We start from the raw sequence: 26,040 nt of genomic DNA, 5'->3' as shown, positions 1-26,040 counted from the left end.
TGTTGGTCAAGGGGTGTTTTTTCACACCCTTGAGCAACAAAAGTTTTACTGATAGTAGTGCTATCAGTAGACATAGCTTAAGTAATCATGGCCTTTCTGACTGATGCTTTGTAAACTCTTAGATTTTGTTGCCTTTTTGTCACATACTGCCACTGGATTCATATCCTTATTTAAACTAAGGCCTAGTCTGCAGTAGAAGAGGTGCTTGCTGATGTATACTGGCAAACCCTACTAGTGTAGACGAAGCTTATACTGCCAAAAAGGACACTAGGGCTTTTGGCAGCATGGAAATGTCTGTAAAAAAATCACACTCCAACTTTACCAGCAGAAGTGTCTAGTGTAGACCTGCCCTGATAATTAGACTTACGTTGAGAAAATCTGGCAATTGTCTTAAAGCCAAAAGAAGAATCATTCACCAAATAAACTAACACTGCAGGAGAACAAATGTAAGGCCAGTTTTGGATTGAATCCAATCTGTCATAGAATTGAAAATACATGGGGAAGAAAGATACATGTGGTCTAGAGCAGAGGCTCAAATAATTTGTTTCTCCTTTCTTGACCTCTTTGGTCACAGTATCTCTCTCTGTTTCAGGACCTTAAAGCAATACAGTAAGAAATTACCCTTATGAATGGTTGATGCTGGGTCAAGATCAGAGAAACAACCACTAGCCTTTGCATTATCATTGGGGTGCATGTCAGGGGAGCTGTAGTCCAATTTTACAAGTGGCCACTGAATTTTCCAGTGAGGAAAGCTGAAGAGGAAAAGATTGTGCAAATTGAGGATATTCAAGGGCAAAAGGAAACACTGAAGATGAAAAATAACCTATAAACGCTAACCTAGTTTGACTGATACAGAGATAATTGAGAAATATCTGTGTTTTATAATAATTCTGACCTTGAGGAACGATAACGTATATTTAATTATAGAACTGTAAGGAAACCATTCCTTATTATTAGTCATATTAAATAATATGTCTCTCTCCACCTTTTGGAATGAACACATTATATGGAGAATTAAATGCAGTAGACACTAGCGTATTTCAAACACATTTTAGGCATTAAAAGTTACTGTAAAGGAGGACACTTGCCTAATAATGACTTCTCAAATGCCTTCAGTTCAATATTAGCTAATCCGGAAATGTTTTCTGCATCTTTGAAAAGAGCAGGTTCAAATAAAACATAATTAAAAGCAACGATGGGAATGTGCTATGAAAGGAGACTTCATACCATATTGTTTAGATAATAAACCTTTGGGTACAGTTATGATATTGAAATAATTTATCAGCTCTCAGTCACTATAATATGATTAACTGACCTTGTGAGAGAGGATAATGGAGGGAAAAGGGACTCAGAAAAAAGGTCTATCTTTATGTACATATGTATATTACATTAAATAAATTGATGAAAACTCTTGAAACATATGGTTTACACGGGAATGTGGTTTCCTCGTGTGTGCCCATTCTGCATGTTCAATCTTTTACTTTGCCCAGTCCCACTTCTATTCAATTAGCCAATAACTCATGAAAAACAGCATTTATTTTGATCTTAAAAGTAGCATATACAGAGGATTTATCTTAGAACAGCTCTATTAGGAGGTAGATTTTTAACAGTCACACATGACACACACGCCTGCCAGCCTGGGTTTAAAGCACCACCAAATCTGGGTCAGAATTTTTTGTATGTGGACAGGAAAAGGGTTAGGAACAACACCCAGGTAAATCCCAGGCTAAGTCTTCAGTGAAGACAAACCCTTAGGTCACACTGTCAACCCCTGACTCCCACAGTAGGCAGCTGCCCAAGTAGTCCCATTGACTTCAGTGGAACTGATTACATGAGGAACAGCTCCTCCATATGAGTAAGGGATTCACAGTCTGATCACAAAGGCAGGATGAGGTTTGAACAGTATGGTTGATTTGGTTTGTTTTCCAGTTTGCGCATGTGCACGACACAGAAAAGCTTGTGTGACTGAGCTCATTTAAAACAAGAAGGTACCTTGAGGCCAGCGGAGTATATTTCAGGCATATATTCCCTAGAGATTTGTGTGCCTCTGTGCTCCAGGGCTCTATCATTATAGAAATTGGTACTCTAAATTTAGACTTTTTTGCTGCCACAACAATTTGTTTAAATGATGGGTTTTGGCAAATCAGATTATCTCTATTCTAATATTAGCTGTGACAGGATATCCTCTAAGACAGGCTAATGAAGTAAGAATTGTGTATATTTTCTGATTTCCTACAGATAACTATTAAAATCTAAAGTACTAATTGAGTTTTAATGGAGTAAAACCTTAGAAAATTGTTTTTTCAATTAAGTAGTAATTTTCTGAGAGTCTTATTTGGCTTAGCCTTCCTCCCTCCTTTTTGATATAGTTTAAAATCTGCGACTTCTATCCAATTTAAAAATTAACAATTGCAAAAGATCCTTTTATATTATGATGTCCTAATCCAGGGAATAGTTTGCTGGCTGTTTGATTTGTAAACTACTTTTAAGTTCTAAAGTAAACATTCATGACATTTGTAAACATTTCATTGACTGCTTTAACTAACATTGTTGCAGTGAGATCATGTTTTCAGTGCTTTTCAATTTTCTCTATGTCTCATTTCCTTAATATTATACAAGAATGCTTTCTTTCTTCCTCTCTCTCTCTCTCTCGAATTACTAGATTTGTATTTAGAAAACGTCTCCTTATGTTCTTTTATCTTTTGATTACAGCTGTTTCACTCCTATCCTCCAGCTGTATCAGGTATTCCTCCCATGATTCCTCCCACTGGTCCTTTTGGCTCACTACAAGGAGCATTTCAACCTAAGGTAAAAATAAGAATTACTTGTGCATTTGTTCACATTTGGTTTAGGTTTAGGGTTTGAATGCATCCGATGAAGTGAGCTGTAGCTCACGAAAGCTTATGCTCAAATAAATTTGTTAGTCTCTACGGTGCCACAAGTCCTCCTTTTCTTTTTGCGGATACAGACTAACACGGCTGCTACTCTGAAACCATTCAAATATCAGTTGCACTAATGTAATTCAGGAGTAATCCCACTGACGATAGCTGGGTAACTCCAGTTTTACATTGGTGTAACTGAAATGAGAAATAATTTAATGGAGTTCAGGTTTATACTGTGGTAGCTCAGTCCAGAATCTAGCCAACTAATTTTCAGATATAACTGATCTGAAAACTGATGCAAGTTCATTTAATAAACAAGTTTTTTTTAAATTCATTTCTTGATTTACTGTTACCTGATAGTTCCACCATTACCGAAAACCATGAACCTGGTTCTCCTCATTTATATCTGCTGTGAACCAATGTAATTCTTCTGGCTTTAATGAAGTCATCCTTGAGTAAGAAGAGAATCAGGCTCTATAGCCCTGTGGTCTTTGCTGGATCAGGGCGTAAATCTCTGCAGAGAAGATTTTGTTTTTCTTAAATAGGCCCATCCAGTTTATTGATTGAATATGTAGATTGCAGTTCATTAGTGGAGTTCTTCATATGTATGGTAATCAGGCTGTTAACAACACTGCTGCTTAATTGTTAGTTGTACTGCAGCTGATTTCTATTCTTTTTGTTTTTTTTTAATGTGGGAAGTTACAATGCCTGGAGTGATGCATTTTGTTATAGTGGATGAATATTTAAATCTAAACCATGGGAAAGGCTTTTTGTTTGTTTAAAGAGGTGTTGCCATTTTATGATAGCATTGTAACAACTAAAAAAATTACTGATAAATTGTGTATTGACAATGAAGTTAGAATCCTTAGTCTGTTTCAGTGTATTGATGTCACTGACAGCCATCAGTGGATTATTTCCAGGTGCTAAAATTGATGAGTAATACAGTACAAGCTTGATGCTCCAAATACCACTGCGGACATTGTATAAGTCTGGCTAATCAAGTTTTGGACTATGGACAGAACTTTCAGTGTAACTATTGCTCTTGTGTTACATGATTCTGTTCACCCTGTTTTGAATAACCAGAAGACCTCAGACAATGAAGTTTGGAAAATTGAGGCTGTATTATACATTTTACTAAACCATGATGTGTTCCTTCCCTTTTAAAATGCCACCTTTATTCTTTGGGGAATATTAACGCTAAACAGGGAATTTTTACCCACTAATTTTGTCACAACTCACGACATTTTCTTGTAACATTTGTAGACTTCCAATCCTATTGATGTCGCAGCCAGACCGGGAACTGTCCCACATACCCTCCTGCAGAAAGACCCCAGGGTATGTTGGAAATGTTATGCCATTTTAGATGAGAATGCCACTAAAACTAATAATCCAGATAATTTAGTAATACGAGAGACTCTGTCATAGATTGATAGAAATGTAGGGCAGGAAGGGACATTAGAGGTCATCCAGGCCATCCCCCGTGCTGAGGTAGGACCCGTCAGGTACCTAGAAGAGCATCTTAAGTTAGGTCTACACTTATGGGAGCTTGTAGAGCACGGGCACTGCACACCCACCTAGGAGGGGTATAAATAGCAGTGTGGACGGTGATGCGTGGCTTAGGCAAGTAGAATAGAGTGCACTCCACATTTGAGCCCTAGGGTATATACCAGACATTGCTCTTTACATAACCAAGCAGTGCCTCCCACCTGAATACTGCTATTTGTAGCAGCATCGTGTCCCACAGCCTTCCTGCTGCTGGGGTCTTTCCCTGCTGTAGTGAAAGGCTCTGGTAGCGGGGAGAGGCTCTGGCAGCAAGGAGGCAGCTGGGAAAAGATCAAGCTCCCCGGTGCCGGAACCTTTCCCTGCTTCTTCCACCTGCTGGAGCCTTTCACTGCCTTGTGCAGCTACACACTGCAGTGATACGCATGGACGCAGCTGGCCTTTCACAGCAGCATTTTGCTACGTACAAAGTGCCTATACTCTGCACACTGCCATAAAGTGTAGACAAGGCATTAGAAATGCTTAATCCTGCACAATTAAAGTCAATGGGAATTTTACCATTAACATCAATGGGTGGATGATCAGGCTCATAACAACTTAAAGGAATGGTCTTTAATCATTAGCACAAAGCATATACCATGCAATGGAAAAGCCCTTTCCTGTAACATCCTCATGAGTAAAAGGATAAACTCCAAATCTATTATAAGGTTTATAAACATCCACAAGTTTTATGCTGATAGGCTATAATTGGATTATGACATGTAGTCCCATATTTACTATAGTATTGATTATGCTGATGAAATATTGATGCACTTGGTTGATCGTTTGGCACTCTTGGATTTTTAAGACCAAATTGCACATTTTAATTATTTATTTTGGTCTTGACCGTTCAGCTGTCGGCATTTTTCCATTTTACAGGAAAATGAATCCTGGTGATGAATGTCCATAGGCAGGCTAGGAATTTATATTCATCTGTTAATTGTTGTTTACAATGAGTGATGTTATCCTGTCAGTTGTTAAGCAGAACTCCCTATTTGAAAGCAATGAAAAAAATCCATGCTGCTATAGGTGGCCCAGCTTTTATGTATTGTAAGGCTATTTGCAGGTGTTGAATTATGAGTTTTATGCTGGGTCCCAACTCAGCTGGTGCCGCACTTTGGCTTTGTACCAAAACAAATTGTGCATTTTTGTTTCTGTGTATTCATCTAGTTGAAAAGATAACGAGAGCATCTTCCATTAAGTCATTTAGCTGTATACTTCCTTTCAACTTGTAGCATAGTTTTGATTGTTCCAAGATAATATAGTATGCTGTCATTGCTTCCTGCAAAGCATCCTCTTATATCTGTAATCCTCCCTTCCCTTTTATCACGGCATTTCAAGAGGGACATCCAAACCTGTCAGAAATAACTAATGAATTTATTTTATATTTTCATTGCTATTTATTGAAGCTAGTCAAAACATAAATAGCTGAAGCATGAGCAAAGGAGGATGACCGAAAATATCTGGCCAAAAACAAACAAACAAAAAATGCTTTTTGTGTAAACATTCTTTATCCACATTTGTTCCAGTGTGAAAATCCCTCTTTTAAGTCAAAGCTGATCCGTTGCAGAGAAACCATCGACAACCGGTCAATGCCAGTCTGTATTGTCTATTCAAATTTTATAAGTAGAGCACCAGGTGCCCTTTTTTAAAACCATAGTCACTGAACGGACACAGTTGCTGGTTTGTGGTGGCACTTTCAAAGTGCCATTCCAGCCAGTTCCAACCCAATCCTTTCCAGCAGATCTGCAGAAAGGTGGCCAAGACCCCTTCCCAATTTCCTCCCGAGTTAGCCACTTTAGAAATATATGAACAGAAATTTGCCCAAAGGCATTAGCCATGTTTTTCTCCAAATTAGCAAAATTTCCATTTTTATAGTGTTAAATCAACAAATTAATAATAGTGCCGGAGGGCAGAATGCTCTTTATGAGACTTGTTTAGTTACTTGTCAACACTTATGTACAACAGTCATGGGGGAGGGGGAAGGAGATTGGTTCTAATACCGAGGAAAAGGACTAATTATTCTCCAAAAGGACTTCATTTGAAAGTAAAATGATAACATTTTAATTTCATCTCCTAATGAGGCAATACAAATTTGTTAATTAGAGCAATTGTTTGAGTGACAGGCATGTAACCAAGTTGTCATTTTTTCTTCACAGTTGACAGATCCGTTCAGGCCCATGTTGAGGGTAAGACACTTTCCTCTGATACACTCCTCCCAGTGGGTTAAAAATGCAGACTAATTATGAAGGAGTGCCCTGTTTTATCTGGAACATGTGCGACATGTTTGTTAAATAGCGTGGTAGGTCCCTCTATACCTCTATCTTGTGGTCGCTCAAGTGAAATATGCATGGTTTTGAAGTTAATGTTTGTGCTTCTCACAGAACCCACTAACACAATGAATTCTGGAGGTTAAATACGATGAGCTTTCTATCTTTCTGACTCACAAGGTTTACTGAGCCAAATCCTGCAATACTAGCCAGGCAAAACTCTGTTTTTGTTTTACCTGAGAAAAGACTGCTGGATTTAGTCTTTTATTATCTATTTTGCAATATCAGTGTTGCTCAGTGCTGTACCAAACTTGAACTGAGACAAGGGTCCTACCCCCAAGAAGCTTACAGTTAAATTTAGACAGACAATCCAGTTCAGACGTGAAAAGCCAGGAATTAAGAGATCACCTCAAAGCAGTACTGTTGCCTTTTTAATTTTTATAAGTTTCTTTGGCGGTCTAACTTTTTGAAAATACGGAGACAAGAGCTCCATATAGTCACTAGCATAGCTCGACTCAATGGATGTGCAGAAGGTTGGGTGTTTTTGTTTTGTAATAATTGCTTGCTCTATAAAAGCTCTAAAAAAGAAAAAAACATAGAAACAGAAAATAGAGCTGTTTGCCATGTTATGCTGCCTATGAAGTTCAGGCTTATAAGAATACTGCCAGATTGTACAGCCTTTAAGCCACAGGTGGCTTGAAGAATTCTCCTCATTCCTATGACTGTTTTTGTATCTGAACAGATGTTAGATGTGGAGTACATATGGTTAATTAACAGTGTTTGGGAAGGAATATCCTAGATGTGTCCTTTTAAGAAATGACTTCCTGAACTCTTAGCAGACAAACAAATAGCACTAGCAGGTGTTTTACAGCGTGTGTTTCAGTAATAATATGAAATACAGGTTAGAGGAGAGATTCAGAGGGTGAGGTTAAACAGGGTTTCACCCACACAACAAGGGTGAGTTGACTGGCCTGCGAACTTCTTCAACATATCCCACAGCTAAAAGTAAATTGTGGAAGGACTTGAAGGCAAAGTTGACGAAGTTATAGTGGGGAGTCAGGCTCATTTTAAGCGCTGGGGTGATTTAAAAAAAAAGTGATTTCTTTTCACCTCTTTGTTGATGAAGCTAGTGTTTTAGAATCATTGCACTTGATGTACAGTTGTGAAGTGCTCTACTTATGCAAAATAGCTGATGTAGATTAGCATATACCGCATCATTGATTTTAGCTGAGATAAGCCATGTTCTCAGCCAGCTGAGTAGCGCTAGCTGGCATTAGAAGAGCTGATAAAACGAAAGATGGATTTTTGTTTTTTTGAGAAGGTGATGACCCATAGTGTTTCTGGAGGGACAGAGAAAGCCCTAATCCAGGGGCAGAATCTCTGCCCCACTTTGCTCCTGTGGCGGTGCAAAGGAAGCAAAGACGACCTGCAACATTTTTTATCTGCCATTGTCCTGATGTGAGGGATTCCCCAGTGGGCCTCACACTGGCAAAGGCATCTCCTGTGCCACCTTCCTAATGCAGGGGACAGGAGTTGGGAGGAAATGGCTGGCTATCTCCAGCAGGAGATAGTTGCCTAATCAGGGTCTGTGCCATGGCAGAGAATCAGGGAGCCAAAACCAGGTCCCTCATGGCCCCTTTTCTCTGGATGCAGTGAATCAGTGAAGCTTGTAACCTATAACCACAGAAAAGTGTCACGTGTCTCTGATGGTTCTTGATTTCATGTCACTTCTTTGTTTCTCCAGAAACCTGGAAAGTGGTGTGCTATGCACGTTCATATCGCCTGGCAGATATATCATCACCAACAAAAAGTCAAGGTCAGTCCTTTTGGCAGTCACTCCTCTGTGGGGAGCTGCTTAGTGCAAATCTGTGGTGGAAAAGGTTCACCACTCATCCTGAGCTCTGCTCTACCATCATTGAAATGACACTGTGGAGCACAGAAACATTTTAGTCTCTTATTTCTGTTTCACGTTGAAGGCTTAATTGATCTGTAGGATCCTAGACGCAATCACTCAGGAAATGTCTGTGTCATTAGTGGCCAGGGACATTAGAACATAAACTTTCAACGCCAACTGGTGACTGGGAAGAGCTAAGTGGAGGATGTGTATGAACTGCGAGATTTGTTCTATTTATAGACCAGAAGTGAAAATACAGTGGTTGAGATGTTAAAAAGCAGTCTGGGGCTTAAAATGCATATCTTCTGTTGACTTTAATGGTGTTCCAGGATATTAGAAGGCACAAGGAGCTTCCCTCTTCTCCCTCTGCCATGCTGTCTAATATATCTTCACCAGCTTTAATTATTGTTGGCTGTGGCACTGAAAAAGCACAACCAGGTTGGGGCCCCATTATGCTAGGTGTTGTACAAACATAAAATAACTAATGAATTTAATCGTTAGGGTTAATTGTCATTCATATTATAATGGTGTTTTGATTGTCCAGTGGCTTGGTGAGTGTGTGATTTTGTTTTTGTTTTTTTCCTTTTAGGATATTTCCATTATATTTTTCAAATAATTCCTGAACCTCTGAGCTAATTAATAGTCAGTAAGCCATTGGGATTCTCTGCTGTGAATACTTTCAACTTCAGATGAGTCCGTAGGCTGAGCTGATTGTGTGTTAGAAACTTGTACATGTTGCAAAATGAACATGGTTTTCATATCACTTTAGAGATCCTGAGTATGTGAGTCAATTGTAACAAGTCATATCTATACAGTATATGGAGATGTTGAACAGTTACTAAAGCCTGGAGCTAGCAGAGTTTAAAAACAACCCTTTTAAACAAGGTTGACAGGTTAATTTGCTGCAGTAGATGAATCTCTCCTCTTTGCTTCCTTATGTTTCCCCTGCCAGTGATCTTCATTCATCTTCCCATTACCAAAAAGAGAGACAATTATTGACCTAGAGAGTTATGTCTTTTTAAAAAAAAAATATTGAAAGGATTTTTTCTAGAAATGAAATTATCTTTGCCATTATCTACATTCTTTGAATCCTCTGTGATTTGATGCTCAGTGAAAGATCATGTAGGCAAACTTCTAAATCATACGAGGTGCTGTTTTTGCATTGGTGAAGCATTTATCTAATGCTTCAGTTACACTCCCATGTTTAAATATGCAGAGTAGAACTATGGAGGCTTTTGCTTGTCTGTGTGAGGCTGATTCTATTCACTTTTCCAAACATGCCCAGAAAATACGTTTCATTATTCAGTTCCAAAGGTATTTTTGAAACTTGCTGGTGGCAATCGCCCTCCTCCTTACACACAAACCTTCATTGGTCTGTCTTTTTTATCATTTCCATAAGGCACAGTTTGCTTCCTGCACCCCAAGAAGTTAATGGAACTGTGCTTTGCAACCTAGGATATTAACATCAAACAGCACTTGTGCTCATACAGCTTTCTATGACTAAACCAGACTGGGCCTTGCCCAGGTGTAGCTGTCAGGCTGGGGCAGGACACAAGGATCCTTGCTCCCATGTGCAGCCTTACATAAGGTGCTAGGTGCAGTTGCAGTCTCAGTGGCTGGAGGAGCACAGAGACTCCTAGAGCCCCAGGTTTGGGAAGGAGAAAGCTCTCCTCCACACTATCAAATAAGAGGGGAGCAAACTGCATCATCCTAAGGTCTTATGCAGCCTGTGCATTCTTCCTGAATACCAGGGAGCTCCTGAGGCATAGTCCGGCTGATTAAAAGCCTTGCTAAAGCTCCCACGGTAGTTTACATTGCCTCTTACACAGGCCAGTGTGTATATGCCATAATCTGGCCTATTATTATTATTGACTATGTGTATTCCCACAGCACCTAGGAGTCCCAGTCATGGACCAGGATTCCCATTATGCTAGGTGCTGTATGAATATAGAAACAAAAAAACAGTCCCATTATGGCCTGGATTCAGGAAAGCACATGCTTAAGTCCATCCCAATTCAGGGATGCACTTACAGCCTGGTCTGACACTCTCTGAAATCAATAGGAGTCTTTCCAGTGATTTCAGTGGGCATTGGATCAGGCACTTAAGCATTTAATTAACTTGAAACACCCGGGTGAGGGCGTTCCCGAACAGGGATATTTTCCTGAATCCAGGCCTAATGTACTTTACATTGGGGCGCAATGTAAAGTATATCAGCTCTTCTTCAGTGCTCTTGTAAGGTAAGCCAGCACATTCAGCAAATGGTGCTTAGTTCTTAATCCATCTGTGGTGGTCCTTTATCAATACAATTTGGGAGTGTTGTGGTTTTTTTCATTATTATAGCCACACTGTTCATACTGCTGCAACTAACATACCTGCCAGCTTTTGCTAGTATGAGCAATTATCTTCAGGGGTTTATAAATTAATTGTTCTGAAAAAAAAAGTTTATAAGCTAAATATCTGGCATGCAGGGACTCCGCTGACAAGTGTGTATTTCTCTTGACTATTTTTTAATTATTCAAGCCCTAAAATTGTACTTCTTGCCCTTAAATCAGGTGTCATTTGCATTTTAATATTTTGCAGACTATTAGATCCAAACATGGATGAGCCTTTTTTTGTTCTTACATCTACCTGGACAAGTTACTAGCACTTGAAAAGCAGCCACGAGGCGTGCACATTAACTTGGTCATAACTTTTAAATATGCATATTCATGTCATTGTAAAGTCCGTCCTCGGAGCTGGCACGGTATTAAATACTGATTTATAAACCGTGACATGCTCCGGCATTACCGTGAAGATTATTGGTTCAGTGTTCTGCATCTTAAAATTCACTCCGCTGGACTTGCACAATTAATCAGCAAATTCCAATACCACGTAAATAACGAAAATGGAATACAACGCCTTGCTTCGAATTTGTGATACACACAGTCAGAAATCAAACATTCTTTAGATTTTAAGACTCGGTCCATCCTTTACTGGATTCCTTTCAGGCTATGTCTACGGTACGAGCTAGAGGTGTGATTTCGCTGCTCCTATACGCATACGCCTGCTAGCTCGCCTTGAGCTACTACGGGTGTAAATAACAATGGAGAGGCAGTAGCACAGGGACTGGCAGCTGATGTACAGCTTAACTGTGCCGAATAGGTACCCACCGGTTTCAGGTGGGTTTATACACAGCACAGCTAAGCTGTGCCTCCCCGCCATTACGTGTCCGACCACAGCGACTTAGACGCTCCCTCGCTCGTGTCAAGGTAGTGCAAGTATGTGTGCGGGAGTATGGGAATTGCACCCCTCGCTCGTAGTATAGATGTAGCCGCAATCCCCAACTTGACCAGTTCTGCCTGTGTTTGCAGTCTGGGGTCGCTGCCGAAGACCGATGTTTATGCAGTGGGGAGGTTTCAACATTAAATTTGATACTTCTGGCTTTTGTAGGTTTAAGTTACAAACTTAACATTACTGGTATACGATTCCTGTCATTGTGAAAGCATATGTTGACAAGATACACTTGTAAACTGGTGGTAGTTCCACCCTGCTCTTAGCACAGCCCACACCCTGTACAAACACGCACAGAATATGGTCCAAACTAACGCCTTCCCTGGGTTTTGCTTTTATTATTCGGTTAGGCCTAATTTATTCACCCAAGCAGTTAAGCAAGAGCTGCTTAAATCTCATTGCCTTGGGTGGGATTCAAACACACGCTTAAGTGCTTCACTGAATTGGGGCCTTTGAAGGTACGTCTACACAGCAAAAATATCCTGTGGCAGCAAGTCTCAGAGTCCGGGTCAGCTGATTTGGTCTTGTGCTACAGGACTAAAAATAGCAGTGAAACATTCAGGCTGGAGCTCAGGTTTTGAAACCCTCTCCCCTTGCCGGGTTACAGAGCCCAGGCTCGAGCTTGCTGCCATGGGGATTTTTTTGCTATGTAGACGTACCCTAAGAAAACATCAACCTGAGCCTGAGATTGATTCTTGTTCTCGCCCTTTGATTGTTCCGCCTTTTGTGATTATCTAGAAGAATCACAAGAATCTCTCTGCATTTCTGTTCAGGATCCCAGTATCTGACACCCTGTTACACCATTCCCTGGCAAGGCATCTTTCCATTTTCAGTGTTACTACTTCGCTGCAACCATATGATTCTGAAGGTGCCTTTTACTGCTCCTTCTTAGGAAGGTCTCGTTTCGAATCCCATTTTCCATTTCAGAAACAGATGCAGTCTGATCCACACAAGCTGGACTTTGGCCTGAAACCTGAGTTTCTGAGCAGACCACCAGGTCCCAGCCTCTTTGGAGCCATCCACCACCCCCATGACTTGGCCCGCCCTTCAACTCTCTTCTCTGCAGCCGGTGAGTACTCAAGAAGCTCAGATGTTTCTTCTTATGGAATATTAGTTGGATGGCCGATCCCATGGGTGCTAACAGGAAACGTCCAATCAGGTTTGCTCTCATGAGCTTAATGATTATTGGTCCATTGAATCTTGTAGTTATTTTCCACACTTAAAGCGAGGATCCTGATGAGCTGCCAGACGTACTCTGAATGAAAGAAAACTTCCACACAGATGTAGCTTACATGCCATGAAGATAGCGCATTAGAAATATGACAGATCAGAGTCTCTCAACGTTTTCCATACTGCAACTTTCTGCACCCCCCCTTCAATCTAGCGGAGACCCCTTATTTAGCAATATGGGAAGGACAGGATGGCTGTGACCTGAGGCATCTGTTTGTGACCTCTACCTGAGGGTCACAACCCCCAGGTTGAGGACACCTGAAAAAGAGAGTGAGTCAGGCCGCATACAGGGATTAAGGTAACCTCTGCCATGTACATGTGCTGTCATTTCATAACAGACAACAGTGAATATAGCCAAGAGCACTGTGGTTCATTTACTGATTCAGGAAATTGTTTCCTTTGGCTTTGCTTGGTAGGTGCTGCTCATCCAGCTGGCACCCCTTTTGGTCCTCCACCCCATCATAGCAACTTTCTCAACCCAGCTGCTCACTTGGGTAAGTGCAAGAACTAGTTACAGATTCTCAGTAAAGAATTAACTGTGAACAGAACTGGGAAATAATGTATAAGCATAGTTTGTGTCCTCACCAAATTCCAGTGTGGGCAGGTACATTCTGCCTTCCTAAATACCCACTGAAATGACAACTGGCTACGTTGTATTTCACTCCCTATTCTAAACTGTTCTCCAGTGATCACAGAGTATTGTTAAACAGCTGTCATGCTTTACCCCTCTCAAAAATAATTTCTTTCTGTCTTTCTTTCTGTCTTTCTTTCTTTCTTAAAAACTGCCCAGACAAAGACTCTGCGTGCCCTGCCAGTTATTCAAAATTTACAAAACTAAATAAAAATATCAATCAGTAGACTCTTTTCTACCATGCAGCAGCCCTAGGTACAAATAACAGCAAATCAGAAAAAACACTTGGAAATCATCCACCTGGAATTTTGAGTGAAGTCAGACAATACTGATTCAGCTTCACTGTAGTCATGACTACAGTAGACTTAAACTCTCTTGCTAAAATAATGCTAAGAAGTGTAATTGCCTGCATTGGTGAAAAGCAGCAACCATGGTTTTAAAAAAGGAATAATTCAAGGCATTAAATGAAAAGCTACATTCTGTGTCGACATAGAGTGTTGCAATAATACAACATGCCACCGCCTGTGAATCAGAGTTTGAGACTTTAAATTAGTCTTTCGTTTCTGGACGGGCAGGGTTTGGGAGGGTCACAGAGATGTCACGCTGAACTCATGGAAACGGTTTGTCATTCTGCACCAGGAATCCTTTAACTTACCCATTAGAAAACAGTGGGGCTGGTTCGCCTCTCATTTGTACCAGTGTAAAACAGAAGTAACTTCACTGAAGTCACTAGACTTCCCCCACTGTAAAGTGAAAAGAGAGCCAGACCCACAAAGCTTACCTGTGTCCTACACACATTAGATACTTAAAAAGAAAAATAAAATAAAAAGACTGATTGCAACGCTTTCCAAAGGCTCTAAACTACTTTTTCATATATAACATTAACAGTAAACCTCGCAGCACTGGAAAATGCCCAGGTCAATCTCATGATTCTATAGCATAGTAAATGTGGACATTCTGTCCTAGCTGGGTCCTGAATGTGGTTTAGAAGACGTGACCAGCACACGGCGTAAAAGTATTCTATAGGATCAATGGTGCCAGCAATGCCTGTTAGCCAGGAGCATTTCATGAGCGAGCACGTGGAATAGATATGGGATGGGAGTGGAATAAAAAGGGAGGTTTTTTTCAGCTTTAACACATTGGCAACCACTTCCAATAACGCAGGGGCCCCAAGACTCTGTGTTCTTGAAGTCTTGCTTTTGTTTTAAAGCAGAGACTTTCTAATAAAATGATCCCTTTGTGCTGGCATTGAAAAAAGATTTCTTTTTTTTCTCTAAACACTGCCATATTTTGGATCATGTTCAGCTAATTATAGTTGTGGACTTCACTATATGCAAACATAATACAGTTGGATATTTCACTAATGCTTCATTGCAGTTACCAACATGCCACTGTTTTTCAATTGTTTCCATTTGATTTCAGAGCCTTTTAATAGACCAGCTACGTTCACCGGTCTTGCTGCAGTGGGTGGTAATGCCTTCGGGGGACTTGGGAACCCGACAGTTAGTGAGTAACCTCTTTCTCTAGAAATTTGCCTTTTGATTATTTTTGTTCATTGCGTGACTCAAAATTTTGAGTGAAGGTGACTGTCTGCTGTGTCTGTACTAGTTACATAGATCACACAGTCACAAAGGACCTGATTTTCAGAAACAGACGTTATTTTTTAGAGGATGCAATTTTGTGCTCAGAAACAAATTATTATTCTTTATGTATTTCATAGTTCAGGTTAAACATACCAGCAACTGGTAACAATACCTTATGTAGTTTAAAAGACAAAAGTAATCTAGAACCCATGAATTTAATTAACTTGAGAAATTCCTAAGAGTTCCATTGTAATGGTCAAAAACAGTTAATATGTGCTGCTTTATCTAGCCTTAGATGGGAATATTTTTTTCTTTCTGACTACTTATCCAGAAACTGAACTTGAAAATGCTTACTGGTCCTGTGCTTATTTGCACTGAATCACCTAAATCTTTCATAGTTTTGGCCAATCACAAAAGATCAGTCCCTAAAAATCACATCTTTCTTCCTTTTGTCATGCTTCCTCTCTCCCCCCCTTCAAATCCGACATTATTTTCATCATTCCCATCTTGAAAAACTAGAGCTAGAAGGCTCTAGTGAATTTATGTGTCTAGAAAGCTGAGGATCTTAGCTTTCAAACAGTAACAGCATGTTAATGTCTAATTATGACATAGCTACTCACTGCCAAAGTCATGTTGAAATTTAAGTAGAGAAAATGAAATAAGCAGGATGGTAACCAGAAAGACATGATTTTAAGAGCTGCTCACTAATGACCAGCCAATGGTAGAAATGAATGCTTTGTATACTTTTGAAAAGCTGAGAATGGCTGTTTTCCAAATTTAGTAGTATACAGTATGTGTTTCGAATCTGAAGGTTTTGCAAGGTATAGGATGTTAAACATGTATTCTGCACTGGTCCCAGACTGAATATAGCAAGCCCGTATCTTGAATTGGTATCATTTTCATTCCCTGATGCCTCCAATATGTTTGGAATAAGAAACATGTCAATTTTGCCTGATCCTTTCTCCCCTTATATACAGAATTTCCATTTTGCAGTTAAACAGCTGTCAGTTGCCTGTCTAGTGTTAGGAATAAGAGCCTCTAATGAATCTCTGTTAATCTCCTTTCCTTTTCCAGCCTCCAATAATATGTATTCATTTTAACTCTGAGTGCTGTAAAAGTTTTTTTGGTAAGTACCTTCACTAAAGCATACCTTTTTCTTAAACCTTTTTGTTTTCCACTTCACCATTTCAGCACCCAACTCAATGTTCGGCCACAAGGATGGCCCCAGTATGCAGAGCTTTAGCAACCCTCATGAACCCTGGAACCGACTGCACCGAACTCCTCCTTCGTTCCCGACCCCTCCGCCCTGGCTGAAGCCAGGAGAGCTGGAGCGCAGTTCATCTGCTGCAGCTCATGACAGAGATAGAGATGTAGATAAACGAGACTCATCTGTTAGTAAAGATGACAAAGAAAGGTACGAAAGAACGCTTCCAAGAATTGTCTAGTTCAAAGCGTGGGGGCTCTGTTCAGCTTTTAACCCTTCCCAGCCTGGCCCCTGGTTAAAACACAGCTTCCACAGATCAAATTGTGCACTTAATCCCTGCAGAACTAACACTGTCAATGTGGATGGTACTAGGCTAGTAATACAGAAGACATAGTTCTTGTTCAGGTGCTTCCTAGAAGGCCTAGACAGGCTGATCCCCCTCTCATTTGCACCTGGGTTAATCAAAAGTAACTTGACTGAAGTCAGGAGAACTTTGCCAGTGTAAAGTGAGGCTAGACTGAGACCCACAGAGCTTACCTGTCCTTCAGGGCAGATTTACAAAGGTATTTAGGGGCCTAAATATATAGACAGGTGTCCAGTGCCAATGTGATTTAGGTGCTTTTTTGAATCACGCTAGGCACCTATCTGCATCTTTCAGCGTGTATATATCTTTGTAAATCTGGGCTTACATGCATTAGCAACATTTTTCAAAGGTATTAATCTTCCATTTGTAATATTTAAAATGAACAATTGTAACACTGGAAAATGCTCAGGTATGTCATGGTTCACTGACATAGTAAGTCTTAGTTTTCATACAGTACATTACATTTCCTTGAGTCCTTTTTTAAAAAAAAACATATTTGCATTGGTTTTGTACATTTCAGAACATGGTTTTAATTCAGTGCCTTACGTGGACTCGGACACTAGTGTAAACCTGTCCAAGTTGGAAAAGGTTAATGAAAATTAAAACGGGTCAATTTTTTTTTTCAGAAATGTTCCCATTATAGTTACATCAATCACAATTCTTATTAACATTTAAGAACCAAATTATAAGATTTTGTCAGCCAGCGTCATATCCTGCTGGAAAAACATGCAGAACGGATTTCAGCTTTTTCAACAAGTGTAGCTTAACAGCTTTCCTGCTAAGATGGTATATTCGTTATTTTGCTAGGTAATAGCTAACTTTCTTTCTTTCTTGAATATTAGGAAATGTGTTTTTTTGGCTACTCCACCGAGTATACTCATGAGTAACCTCTTTTTTAAAGGACGTTACATGAACACATTGATATTCTAAAAATACATTTTTAAGAACTTTTTAAGTAAGTCAAGCTACAGATTTTTTCAACTATATTTTTCCATTTGGAACATTTTCTGTGTGATCGCATGGCCTTGTTTTGTTCAGCTCTAGTTTTAATGCTTCAAAGGGAATTGGGGAGTCAATCCTGCAGACACTTAGCCATGTGAATAATTTTACTTACTGTGGATGTGGGTAGATTTTAGAACTACATAAGTATTTCATTTGGTATTTTGTTGTTTTGTTACAACGTGTGTCTCTGTTGAAGACAATCCCTTTCAGAAATATATTTCTTGCCAGCTGCTTTTGCATCGCTCTGAACTCCATGTCATAGTTCCAAGCATATTTCTTTTTAACGATCAGCCTAATTTCAGAGTCTGAAAAAATTAAGCTTCATTCATACATCATACTTCTGCACAGTTACAGTTGTCAGCTTTATAGAAGTAGAATACTGATTTCTCTAACCTAGTATGATAATGTATCAAACAGAAAAAAAGGTGATTTTTTTTCAAGAGCTTTGTTTTGCAATATAGTAATGCTATTACCTGTACTTGAAGATGCTGGAAAATCCAGTCTGGAAACGTACTAGCTATCCAGATATTTCTGGGGCCACCATACTATCTGCTCACTTCAAGAATGTTAATTAATTTATCCTCGCAACATCCCTGTGGAGTATGGACGTATTAGCCTCGTTTTATAGTTGAGACCTGGAGGTCCAGAGAAATAAACTGATTTCCACAAATCTCACAAGTAGTCTATGACAGAGCCGGGACTTATTTCCTGAGTTCCACTACAGTGCCTTTATCACAAGACCATCCTTTCTTTTCTACAGGATTTAGGTATGCGCAGATAATTACCAAACCTCATGCAGCAATTATGTTAGCCTGATTAGGCGATAGTGCCTGATTCTAATCTCACTTACACCAGTGTAAATTACAAGTAACTCCACTGAAGTTGACGGAGTTGCATTCATATGAAACCAGCATAGGTAAATCACAGTCAGACCCAAAAATTGCTCCAATTTTACATTGGTATATTCTGATATAGTACACTCTTTGTCCTTTAGTATCAGTGTCACTTTTCTTTTCAAGAAATCCACCATTGCATTACAGCATTTAGAAAGAAAACAATAGCTAGTGAGTACAAGGTGAGAACCCTTGTGCTCAGCAACAATAGTTAATCTAAAAGGCACCAGAGAACAAGTTCCATTCTTGCAGATGACATTCAGGTGATTGTAATCCCAGAGCAGAAAATATCATGAGTCTTGTTGACTCTTTTAGCAACATAAATGCAGTAGAATAATCATAGTGAGATGTCTCAATAGGTGCCTGGCAATATACATTTTGGCAACAGACATTACATGTTATATTTAGTAATAACAATACTTTGCATGTTCACTTGAGGATTCCAAAGCAAATGTTGCCTGGTCAATATACTGGAAACTGGGGCACAGAAACTAGGCCAAGTTAACACAGCAAGTCTGTGACAGACCGGAAAGTAGATCTGAGGTTAAATGACTCCCAGTCTCCAGCTGTACCCACTAGACTACATTTTACTTAGCTGAGTTATTGTGTAATGATAGAATCTTAGTGCATCTTGAGATAATTTCATCAGTATATGCTGGTTGCTTAATTGAATAGGACAGAATCAGCAGAGAAAATGGTTATTTCATTCATCCAAAAGTATGGTAATTGAATATATTTATTCATGTTGGTTACAGAAAGCATTTATTTCAAGCACAATTGAAAATATATAAATTACAAAGCAAACTGATTTAGCATTAACTAAAGAACTCAGCAGGTTCCCCTTAAAATAAAAATACCAAGAAGTCCCTAAATCACTCTCCCAAGCAAAAGCTGATATTAATAGGTCGTCATTGCAGAGTGCCATGGAAGTCCACAAACTTACGCTCTGTTGGAGAAACAAAGGAATCATGACCGCAAGTTGAGGGGCATTCATTAAAATCCCCGCCTCCAGATGTTCAAATCCAGCTTGTATGGCTCAGCTAATCTCAGTTGTTGGTACAGAACATGAGGAGAGAGACTGTTTCTAAAGTATCCAGGGTCCCAAACATTTAAGGTGTAGTAAATCAGTGTGGGCATCAAATTCACGCTGTTAGAAACACATTGCTGAGCAGTTCCATTTTGCTGTAACTGAAGTTTCCGAGCAGTCTTCCGATGTGTGCCTATGAAGTTAAAGTTGCAATAATCTAGTCTGGAGGTAGCAAAGGCATGAATGCCCGTGGCGAGATCCGTATCCAAGAGGTTACGCATAGATGAAAGGATATCATCCCCTTGATTGCTGCTGCTAAGTGACCTTTTGAAAGCAGCTACATTCTATACACAGGAGCCCTAGACACGGTGCCTTATTAACAAAAGGCAAGCCAAACTGCTCAATTGACAGGGAAGATAACCTCTTAAATATCTCCTCTGGATGTGTCCTCCAACCTCCAAGGCCACATTTCCTGTCTTTTCTGGATTGAGCTTCAACCACCTAGCCTCTCGCAAGTCCCAGTCATGGCTAGACACTGAGAAAGCAGAGAGACAGCCTCACCCAGGTCTGATAACAGAGACTTAGAGATGGAGGGTGACACTGCTCAGGCTACCTTGTTGTCCTTCCTAATAGCCTAACCTACACATTTAACAGAAGAGAATTCTGCAGTACCCTACATGAGAGAATTCCCATGGCCGATGGCCCAACACAACCCCTTTTACAGAGTACATAATGAAGCTACTCTGTGTATCACTGCCAGAAACTGCCCCGGTGTCTACTCTACCTTGTTGTTGTTGTTGGTTTCAAAGGACAGCTGATACTGTAGCTCTAAAGGGATCAGCATAGACATCTGTCACCAGGAGGAGATCGTTGTCTAATGCTATTTCTGTACCATATAGAGATCTAAAATAAAATGGGTCCAGGAAAGATGGAAAGATTATGGCAACTCTATGGTCTTCCTAAAAAGGCAGGCTAGAAGCAGGGCTCTTATTAGCAAGATTATCAGGGTCTAGGGAGATATCTTCTTGAGGAGGGACATAGCTGTTCATAAAGGGTGAAATTCACCCCTGTGCAGGTAGTCAGCTCAAGATTTATGGACCACTGATGTCCCACTTAAGGCCTAGTTTGAGGGTTTCAGTGCTAGGCCCTTCTGACCTCTTGGACTGGGATCAGTTTCACCCATAGAGAGATGCTGGCACATTAAGGGAGATGCTGAAAGCCTCCATCAAGTAGTACTATGGAGGGTATATTTTGTTATGTTTTCAAACTCTTCAATGCAAATTGTAAAGCAAGAAGGATGCAGAATATATACATAAAGAAATTAGATATGTAGGGTGTAGAGATTTTAAACAATAAATCAATGCAAAACAAATGCTGTCTCTTCATTTCTCCCCGCCCCCACCCCGCAACTTCTATTAAAATACATTTGGGAGGAGTCAGGTAAAAATCATATAACTCCTGCCATTTAAATTTAATTTCTTCACTTATTTTTGAGGCTAGAGTTAAGTTGTTTTTATTCATTGCTTATCTTCTTACAAACTGTTGAGGCTGCTGTTTAAAACTTATACAGATAAAGGGGGCCAGGATCTCTGTTGGTATAGCTCCATTGACTTGAGTGCTGAGGATTTGGTCAGATGGTTTGTAAAGCAGCTCTAGGGGCCTTCTTTCTCCCGGGTCTAGATAAATAGAACAAGCATAGTGTAGAGAAGGGGTGTTCTAGCAATGCCACATATGCCTCTGCCAAAGGAAATAATGCATTAAAATAGCACATTACTAGCTTTCCGCACAACAGTGAATAGGGAGTCAGAAGCCCAGTGCTTTGTTTTATTTTCAGAGTTTCTCAAATCCTTAACCTTTACACTTTGCTCTCTCTAGGGAGAGTATTGAGAAAAGACACTCCAGTCATCCTTCGCCAGCACCTATCCATCCAGTGAACTCCCTTGGACATAACCGCAGCTCAGCTGAGCAGATCAGGAGCCATCTCAATCCTGAGGTTCGAGAGAAAGAGAAACCCAAAGAACGAGAGAGGGATCACTCCGAATCTCGGAAAGACATGAATGTTGAAGAACACAAGGTGAAGGACAACTACTCGTCAGAGAAAGAAGGCTTGGGCCATGAAAGCAGGGCAGTGGAAGAGTCTAAGCAAATGTCCAGGGTACCTTCACCCTACGCTAGGCCCCCTGTTGTGGAGAGCACCAGGCCTAGTAGTACTTCCAACCGTGAGGCTGAGAGAAAGATTGAGACTGCATACGATAATCAGAAGAAAAGCAGTGAAGTCAAAGTGAAGGAGGAACGGAAGGAAGACCACGATGTTCCACCTGAGGGACCTCAGACTCATAGGTCATCTGACCAGCCACCACCAATATCTACAGCCAACGTCCATCCAGGTTCCTTAGTGTCTATGCCTATGACTGTAGGTGTAACTGGTATACACCCCATGAACAGCATCAGTGGCCTGGACAGGACTCGCATGATGACACCTTTTATGGGAATAAGCCCAATCCCAGGTGGAGAACGTTTTCCCTACCCGTCTTTCCACTGGGATCCGATGAGGGATCCCTTGAGAGATCCTTACAGAGAGCTCGATATTCATCGGAGAGACCCTCTGGGCAGAGACTTTTTGCTAAGAAACGATCCCCTTCATCGTCTTTCCACGCCAAGATTATATGAAGCCGATAGGTCATTCAGGGACAGGGAACCTCATGACTACAATCACCACCACCACCACCACCACCATTCTCTGTCCATGGATCCTCGACGTGAGCATGAGAGGGGCAACCACTTGGATGAGAGGGAACGGTTACATATGCTCAGAGAGGACTACGAACATGCACGCCTGCACTCAGTTCACCCTGCCGCCTTGGATGGTCATCTGCCTCACCCAAGTTTAATCACACCTGGACTTCCCAGCATGCACTATCCCAGAGTCAGTCCCCCGACAGGACACCAGAATGGCATTCTCAATAAAACTCCTCCCACCGCAGCTCTCAGCGCCCCTCCTCCTCTTATTTCCACTCTGGGACCTCGGCCTGGGTCTCCCAGAAGGACTACTCCTCTGTCGACAGAGATGAGAGAGAGGCCTCCTTCTCACACCCTTAAGGACATTGAAGCTCGATAAAGAGAATAAAAAATAAGGAGATACTGAACACGATATAAAGAGCTTCTTGCTAGTCATTGACGCAGACTGTGGATGTGATTCCGCTGTACAAAATGTATAGACCCAAGCGCAAAGATTTTGAAATGGGTTTTTTGTATATGCCATGTTGAAATTTTCCAGATCTTTTAGCCAAGTCCATACGTTCCTTGTGTCTCCTACTCTATTTTATTTCTAGTTTAAAAGTTTCAAAATTTGAACTGAAGAACAAGGCATCAATCATCATAATTTGGTTAAAAACAAACCAACAACAACCGTACAAAGTTCTTTCAGACCAGAAGTGAAGACAATTGTAGATATTTGTGTAAAAAGATTGCTTCATGGGGTAATGGTTCATATATGCAAAAAGGGTAAGATGAAAGCTTTACTTTGTACAAATGTAAATAGATAAAATTAAGTCACATAAAACATTAATACTTCTTAAACTGTGCTATTTGCAAACTTAATATTGATCAACACAGTTTGCTTATACTGTGTTACATATATTGTTATAGACAGCTAAACCCCTTCAACTATGCAATGAATTTTAAGGCTTTTCACAAAAGCCTGTATAACTCAAAGGAGCCTTTCAACACACAACCTACTTAAAGTCATATTTTCCCTGAACAAGCTCATCTATTATATAAATCTGTTTTCCTTGCTTGTTTTGATGATGAAACAATCCATTAGAAGTGTAGTTTTCCATATGAACCCTGGCATCAAGATACTAATGTTACTGTAGTACATGTCATTTCTTAGGCCTTGTGCAGGTTAGCAAAATATAATCACTGACACCATAGTGTCTAATATGATGGATGGTTTTTCAGTCCTATTAACCTGGGTTAAACAGAGTAACAATCAAATGTGGGATACTTCCTGGAACTTTTGTCACTTAACATGTCAAGTTTATTTTTGGAAAAACATCTCGTTATAGCTATTTGAGTCTGTTGTTATGATCAGTGTGTCATTTTTATCTGTACACACACTTTTTTTTTTTTTTTTTTTGGTTAAGTGAATTTAGCTACACTGAAACAAATCCTACAAGAAAGCTAATACTTTCCTAAAATGATGGATATATTTTCACTGTGGATCAGTAGTTTAGTCTGAACTCCAGTGCAGATTTCATAATGTAATTTATTGTGTTTCAGTTGGTAATAAAGTCTGTGAATAGCTAATAGGTCAGCTTTGTTTTTCCCTGATCACAGGAGAAATGGCCCTTTTAAAAAAAATGCACCAATCTTCTGAAATTTCTGTCTTTTCATAACACACTATTTTATAATGCATTACGTTTCTTGTCTAAATATTTGGAGACAATATGACTTTATCAGAAAGAATACAATATCTTGTCTACTGGACTGTAAAATATATGTATGAAATAAAATTAGTTCCATTGGTCTTCTAGTGTATTAAAGTGCTATCTGAAGTTGTTATCCTGTTTTGGCAAAAAAAAAAAAAGAAAAAAAAAGAAAAGAAAAAAATGTCTAACGACAGACAGTTGTTTCTAATGATCAGAGATCTATTTTAGTAGTCAACTGAAAGTTTAGTTGTGAGCTTCAGATTTTGTGAACTCCAGATGTTGTGCGGTGTTTTTTTTTTTAAAGAACAAAAGGGAAAAAAATTTAAAAAACAAAAACAAAACAAAAAAAAACAAAAAAAACCAACCCAGAAGAATATGTACACTGGAACCGTAGTGGTAGCTTTCAGTATTGTAAAGAGATTGTTATATACAAACCTTTTTGCTGTTTATCCTGTATGTAATAAAAGTCCTTTCTAGATCCTATGTGAAAAGAAAAGTGAAGCGGCTCTGAATCTTCAGCATGTTTCCTCATCAGCGAAGACTTGTGTAATGTAAATTGTGCCATGTTATTAAAAAATGTGAACTAAACTGCCAGGTGCTTCTTTGTGTGGAGTGCCCCATCATTGCTATAGGGAAGAAATCATATTTCTTCCCAAGACTGGGCTTTTGTTCCTAAGAAATAAGCAGCCATGAGAAAAATATAAAAGAAACTCTCTATGGGTCATGCTGTAGAAATAAGCCTGGTACTATAAGGAGGGAGAAAGAAAGAGGAGGACAGATCTTTGGTGAAATCCCAATTGTGCAAGGTATTTGAATGCCTGCCTTACTCTAAGTGAAGCTGGTGCCATTAATCAGGTGCTCAAAGTTAGGCAGGTGCATAAGTACCTCGATGAATTGGAACCCTTGTGTAAACTGGCACAGTTCCACTCAGGTCACTGAAGTGTTGCCGATTTACACCAGCTGAGGATATGGCCTTAAATGTTTTCCCTCCATTAAAATCAACATTTTGTGCATAGGAGATGGTTTTTAATCTATACATGAATATTTTTTGTGGTTTAAAAATGGTTCAGCCCCACTTAGCACTGCTCTTTACTGTTGTCATTCTGCTTAGAAATGTCAGCTCCTGTTGATGTCTGACTTTCAGGTTTTTAGTCTGCATTTGTTGGAAGCCCTTTGCAAGCCTTTAACCAGGTAACTTTTGGCAGAAGTAATTGTGATACTTAAATTTGTCATCTTGAACAAGATCTAATACATCTGTCCTTCCTCTCTAATACACACAGCACATCTCTCTTTGTAAGCATAATTGCTGTGTACAATTGGTGTATACAAGCATACGTTCAAGTCATTTTGCTCGTCAAATTATACTCTTGTACTGTAGATCTTTCCTCCCGTGAAACGTTGTCCAAATTCTGCTGTTACACTCATCTAAATCTGATGTTTAACGCCTGTAACGCTGGATTTTCACCTGTGTAACTAAGAGCAAAAGATGGCCCTATCACTTATTTAAAATTCAACTTTGTGTGAACTCTGCATATTCTCAGCAGCATGTACAGTTGTTGCATAATGAAACAAAATTGCTTCCTTTTCTCTTTGTAAGGAGATGGTCTTGGTCTTTGCATGTGTGTCATTAAAAATCATTCTGACTTTCTGAAGGAAGCCAGAGTCCTAGATGGATCAGGAAGAATGGAAACTACTGAAGGAAGCTTGTGGAAATGGAAGCATCTACGTGCACAAATCCATGGAGAAGGGATCTCAGAGCGAGCAATGCCTAATGACTTTACATTTACGTAGAGTCTTTCTTCCAGACATATCCCAGAGAG

General features: G+C 39.8%; 1 protein-coding gene across 10 annotated transcripts in view; it reads left to right on the top strand.

Moving 5' to 3' along the window:
- The window catches only part of AUTS2 (activator of transcription and developmental regulator AUTS2), a 993,348-nt gene extending 968,540 nt beyond the window's left edge, over positions 1–24,808 (top strand). For 8 of the 10 annotated variants that reach the window (XM_073315300.2, XM_073315295.2, XM_073315293.2 and 5 more), the window contains 10 exons: positions 2,713–2,808; positions 4,146–4,217; positions 5,951–6,019; positions 6,581–6,610; positions 8,436–8,507; positions 12,784–12,925; positions 13,503–13,580; positions 15,140–15,223; positions 16,492–16,714; positions 21,666–24,808. In XM_073315300.2, the coding sequence (XP_073171401.1) occupies positions 2,713–2,808; positions 4,146–4,217; positions 5,951–6,019; positions 6,581–6,610; positions 8,436–8,507; positions 12,784–12,925; positions 13,503–13,580; positions 15,140–15,223; positions 16,492–16,714; positions 21,666–22,908 (2,109 nt within the window). In that variant the 3' untranslated portion in view covers positions 22,909–24,808. The remainder of the gene's footprint in view (positions 1–2,712; positions 2,809–4,145; positions 4,218–5,950; positions 6,020–6,580; positions 6,611–8,435; positions 8,508–12,783; positions 12,926–13,502; positions 13,581–15,139; positions 15,224–16,491; positions 16,715–21,665) is intronic. The other 2 variants (XM_073315299.2, XM_073315298.2) reach the window with 1 other exon arrangement.
- Positions 24,809–26,040: the final 1,232 nt, after the last annotated feature.

Source organism: Lepidochelys kempii, chromosome 17, assembly GCF_965140285.1.
Source record: "Lepidochelys kempii isolate rLepKem1 chromosome 17, rLepKem1.hap1, whole genome shotgun sequence".
Taxonomy (NCBI): domain Eukaryota; kingdom Metazoa; phylum Chordata; order Testudines; family Cheloniidae; genus Lepidochelys; species Lepidochelys kempii.
Note: the sequence above shows the minus strand (reverse complement) of the source record. Positions and strands in the feature narration are given on the sequence as shown.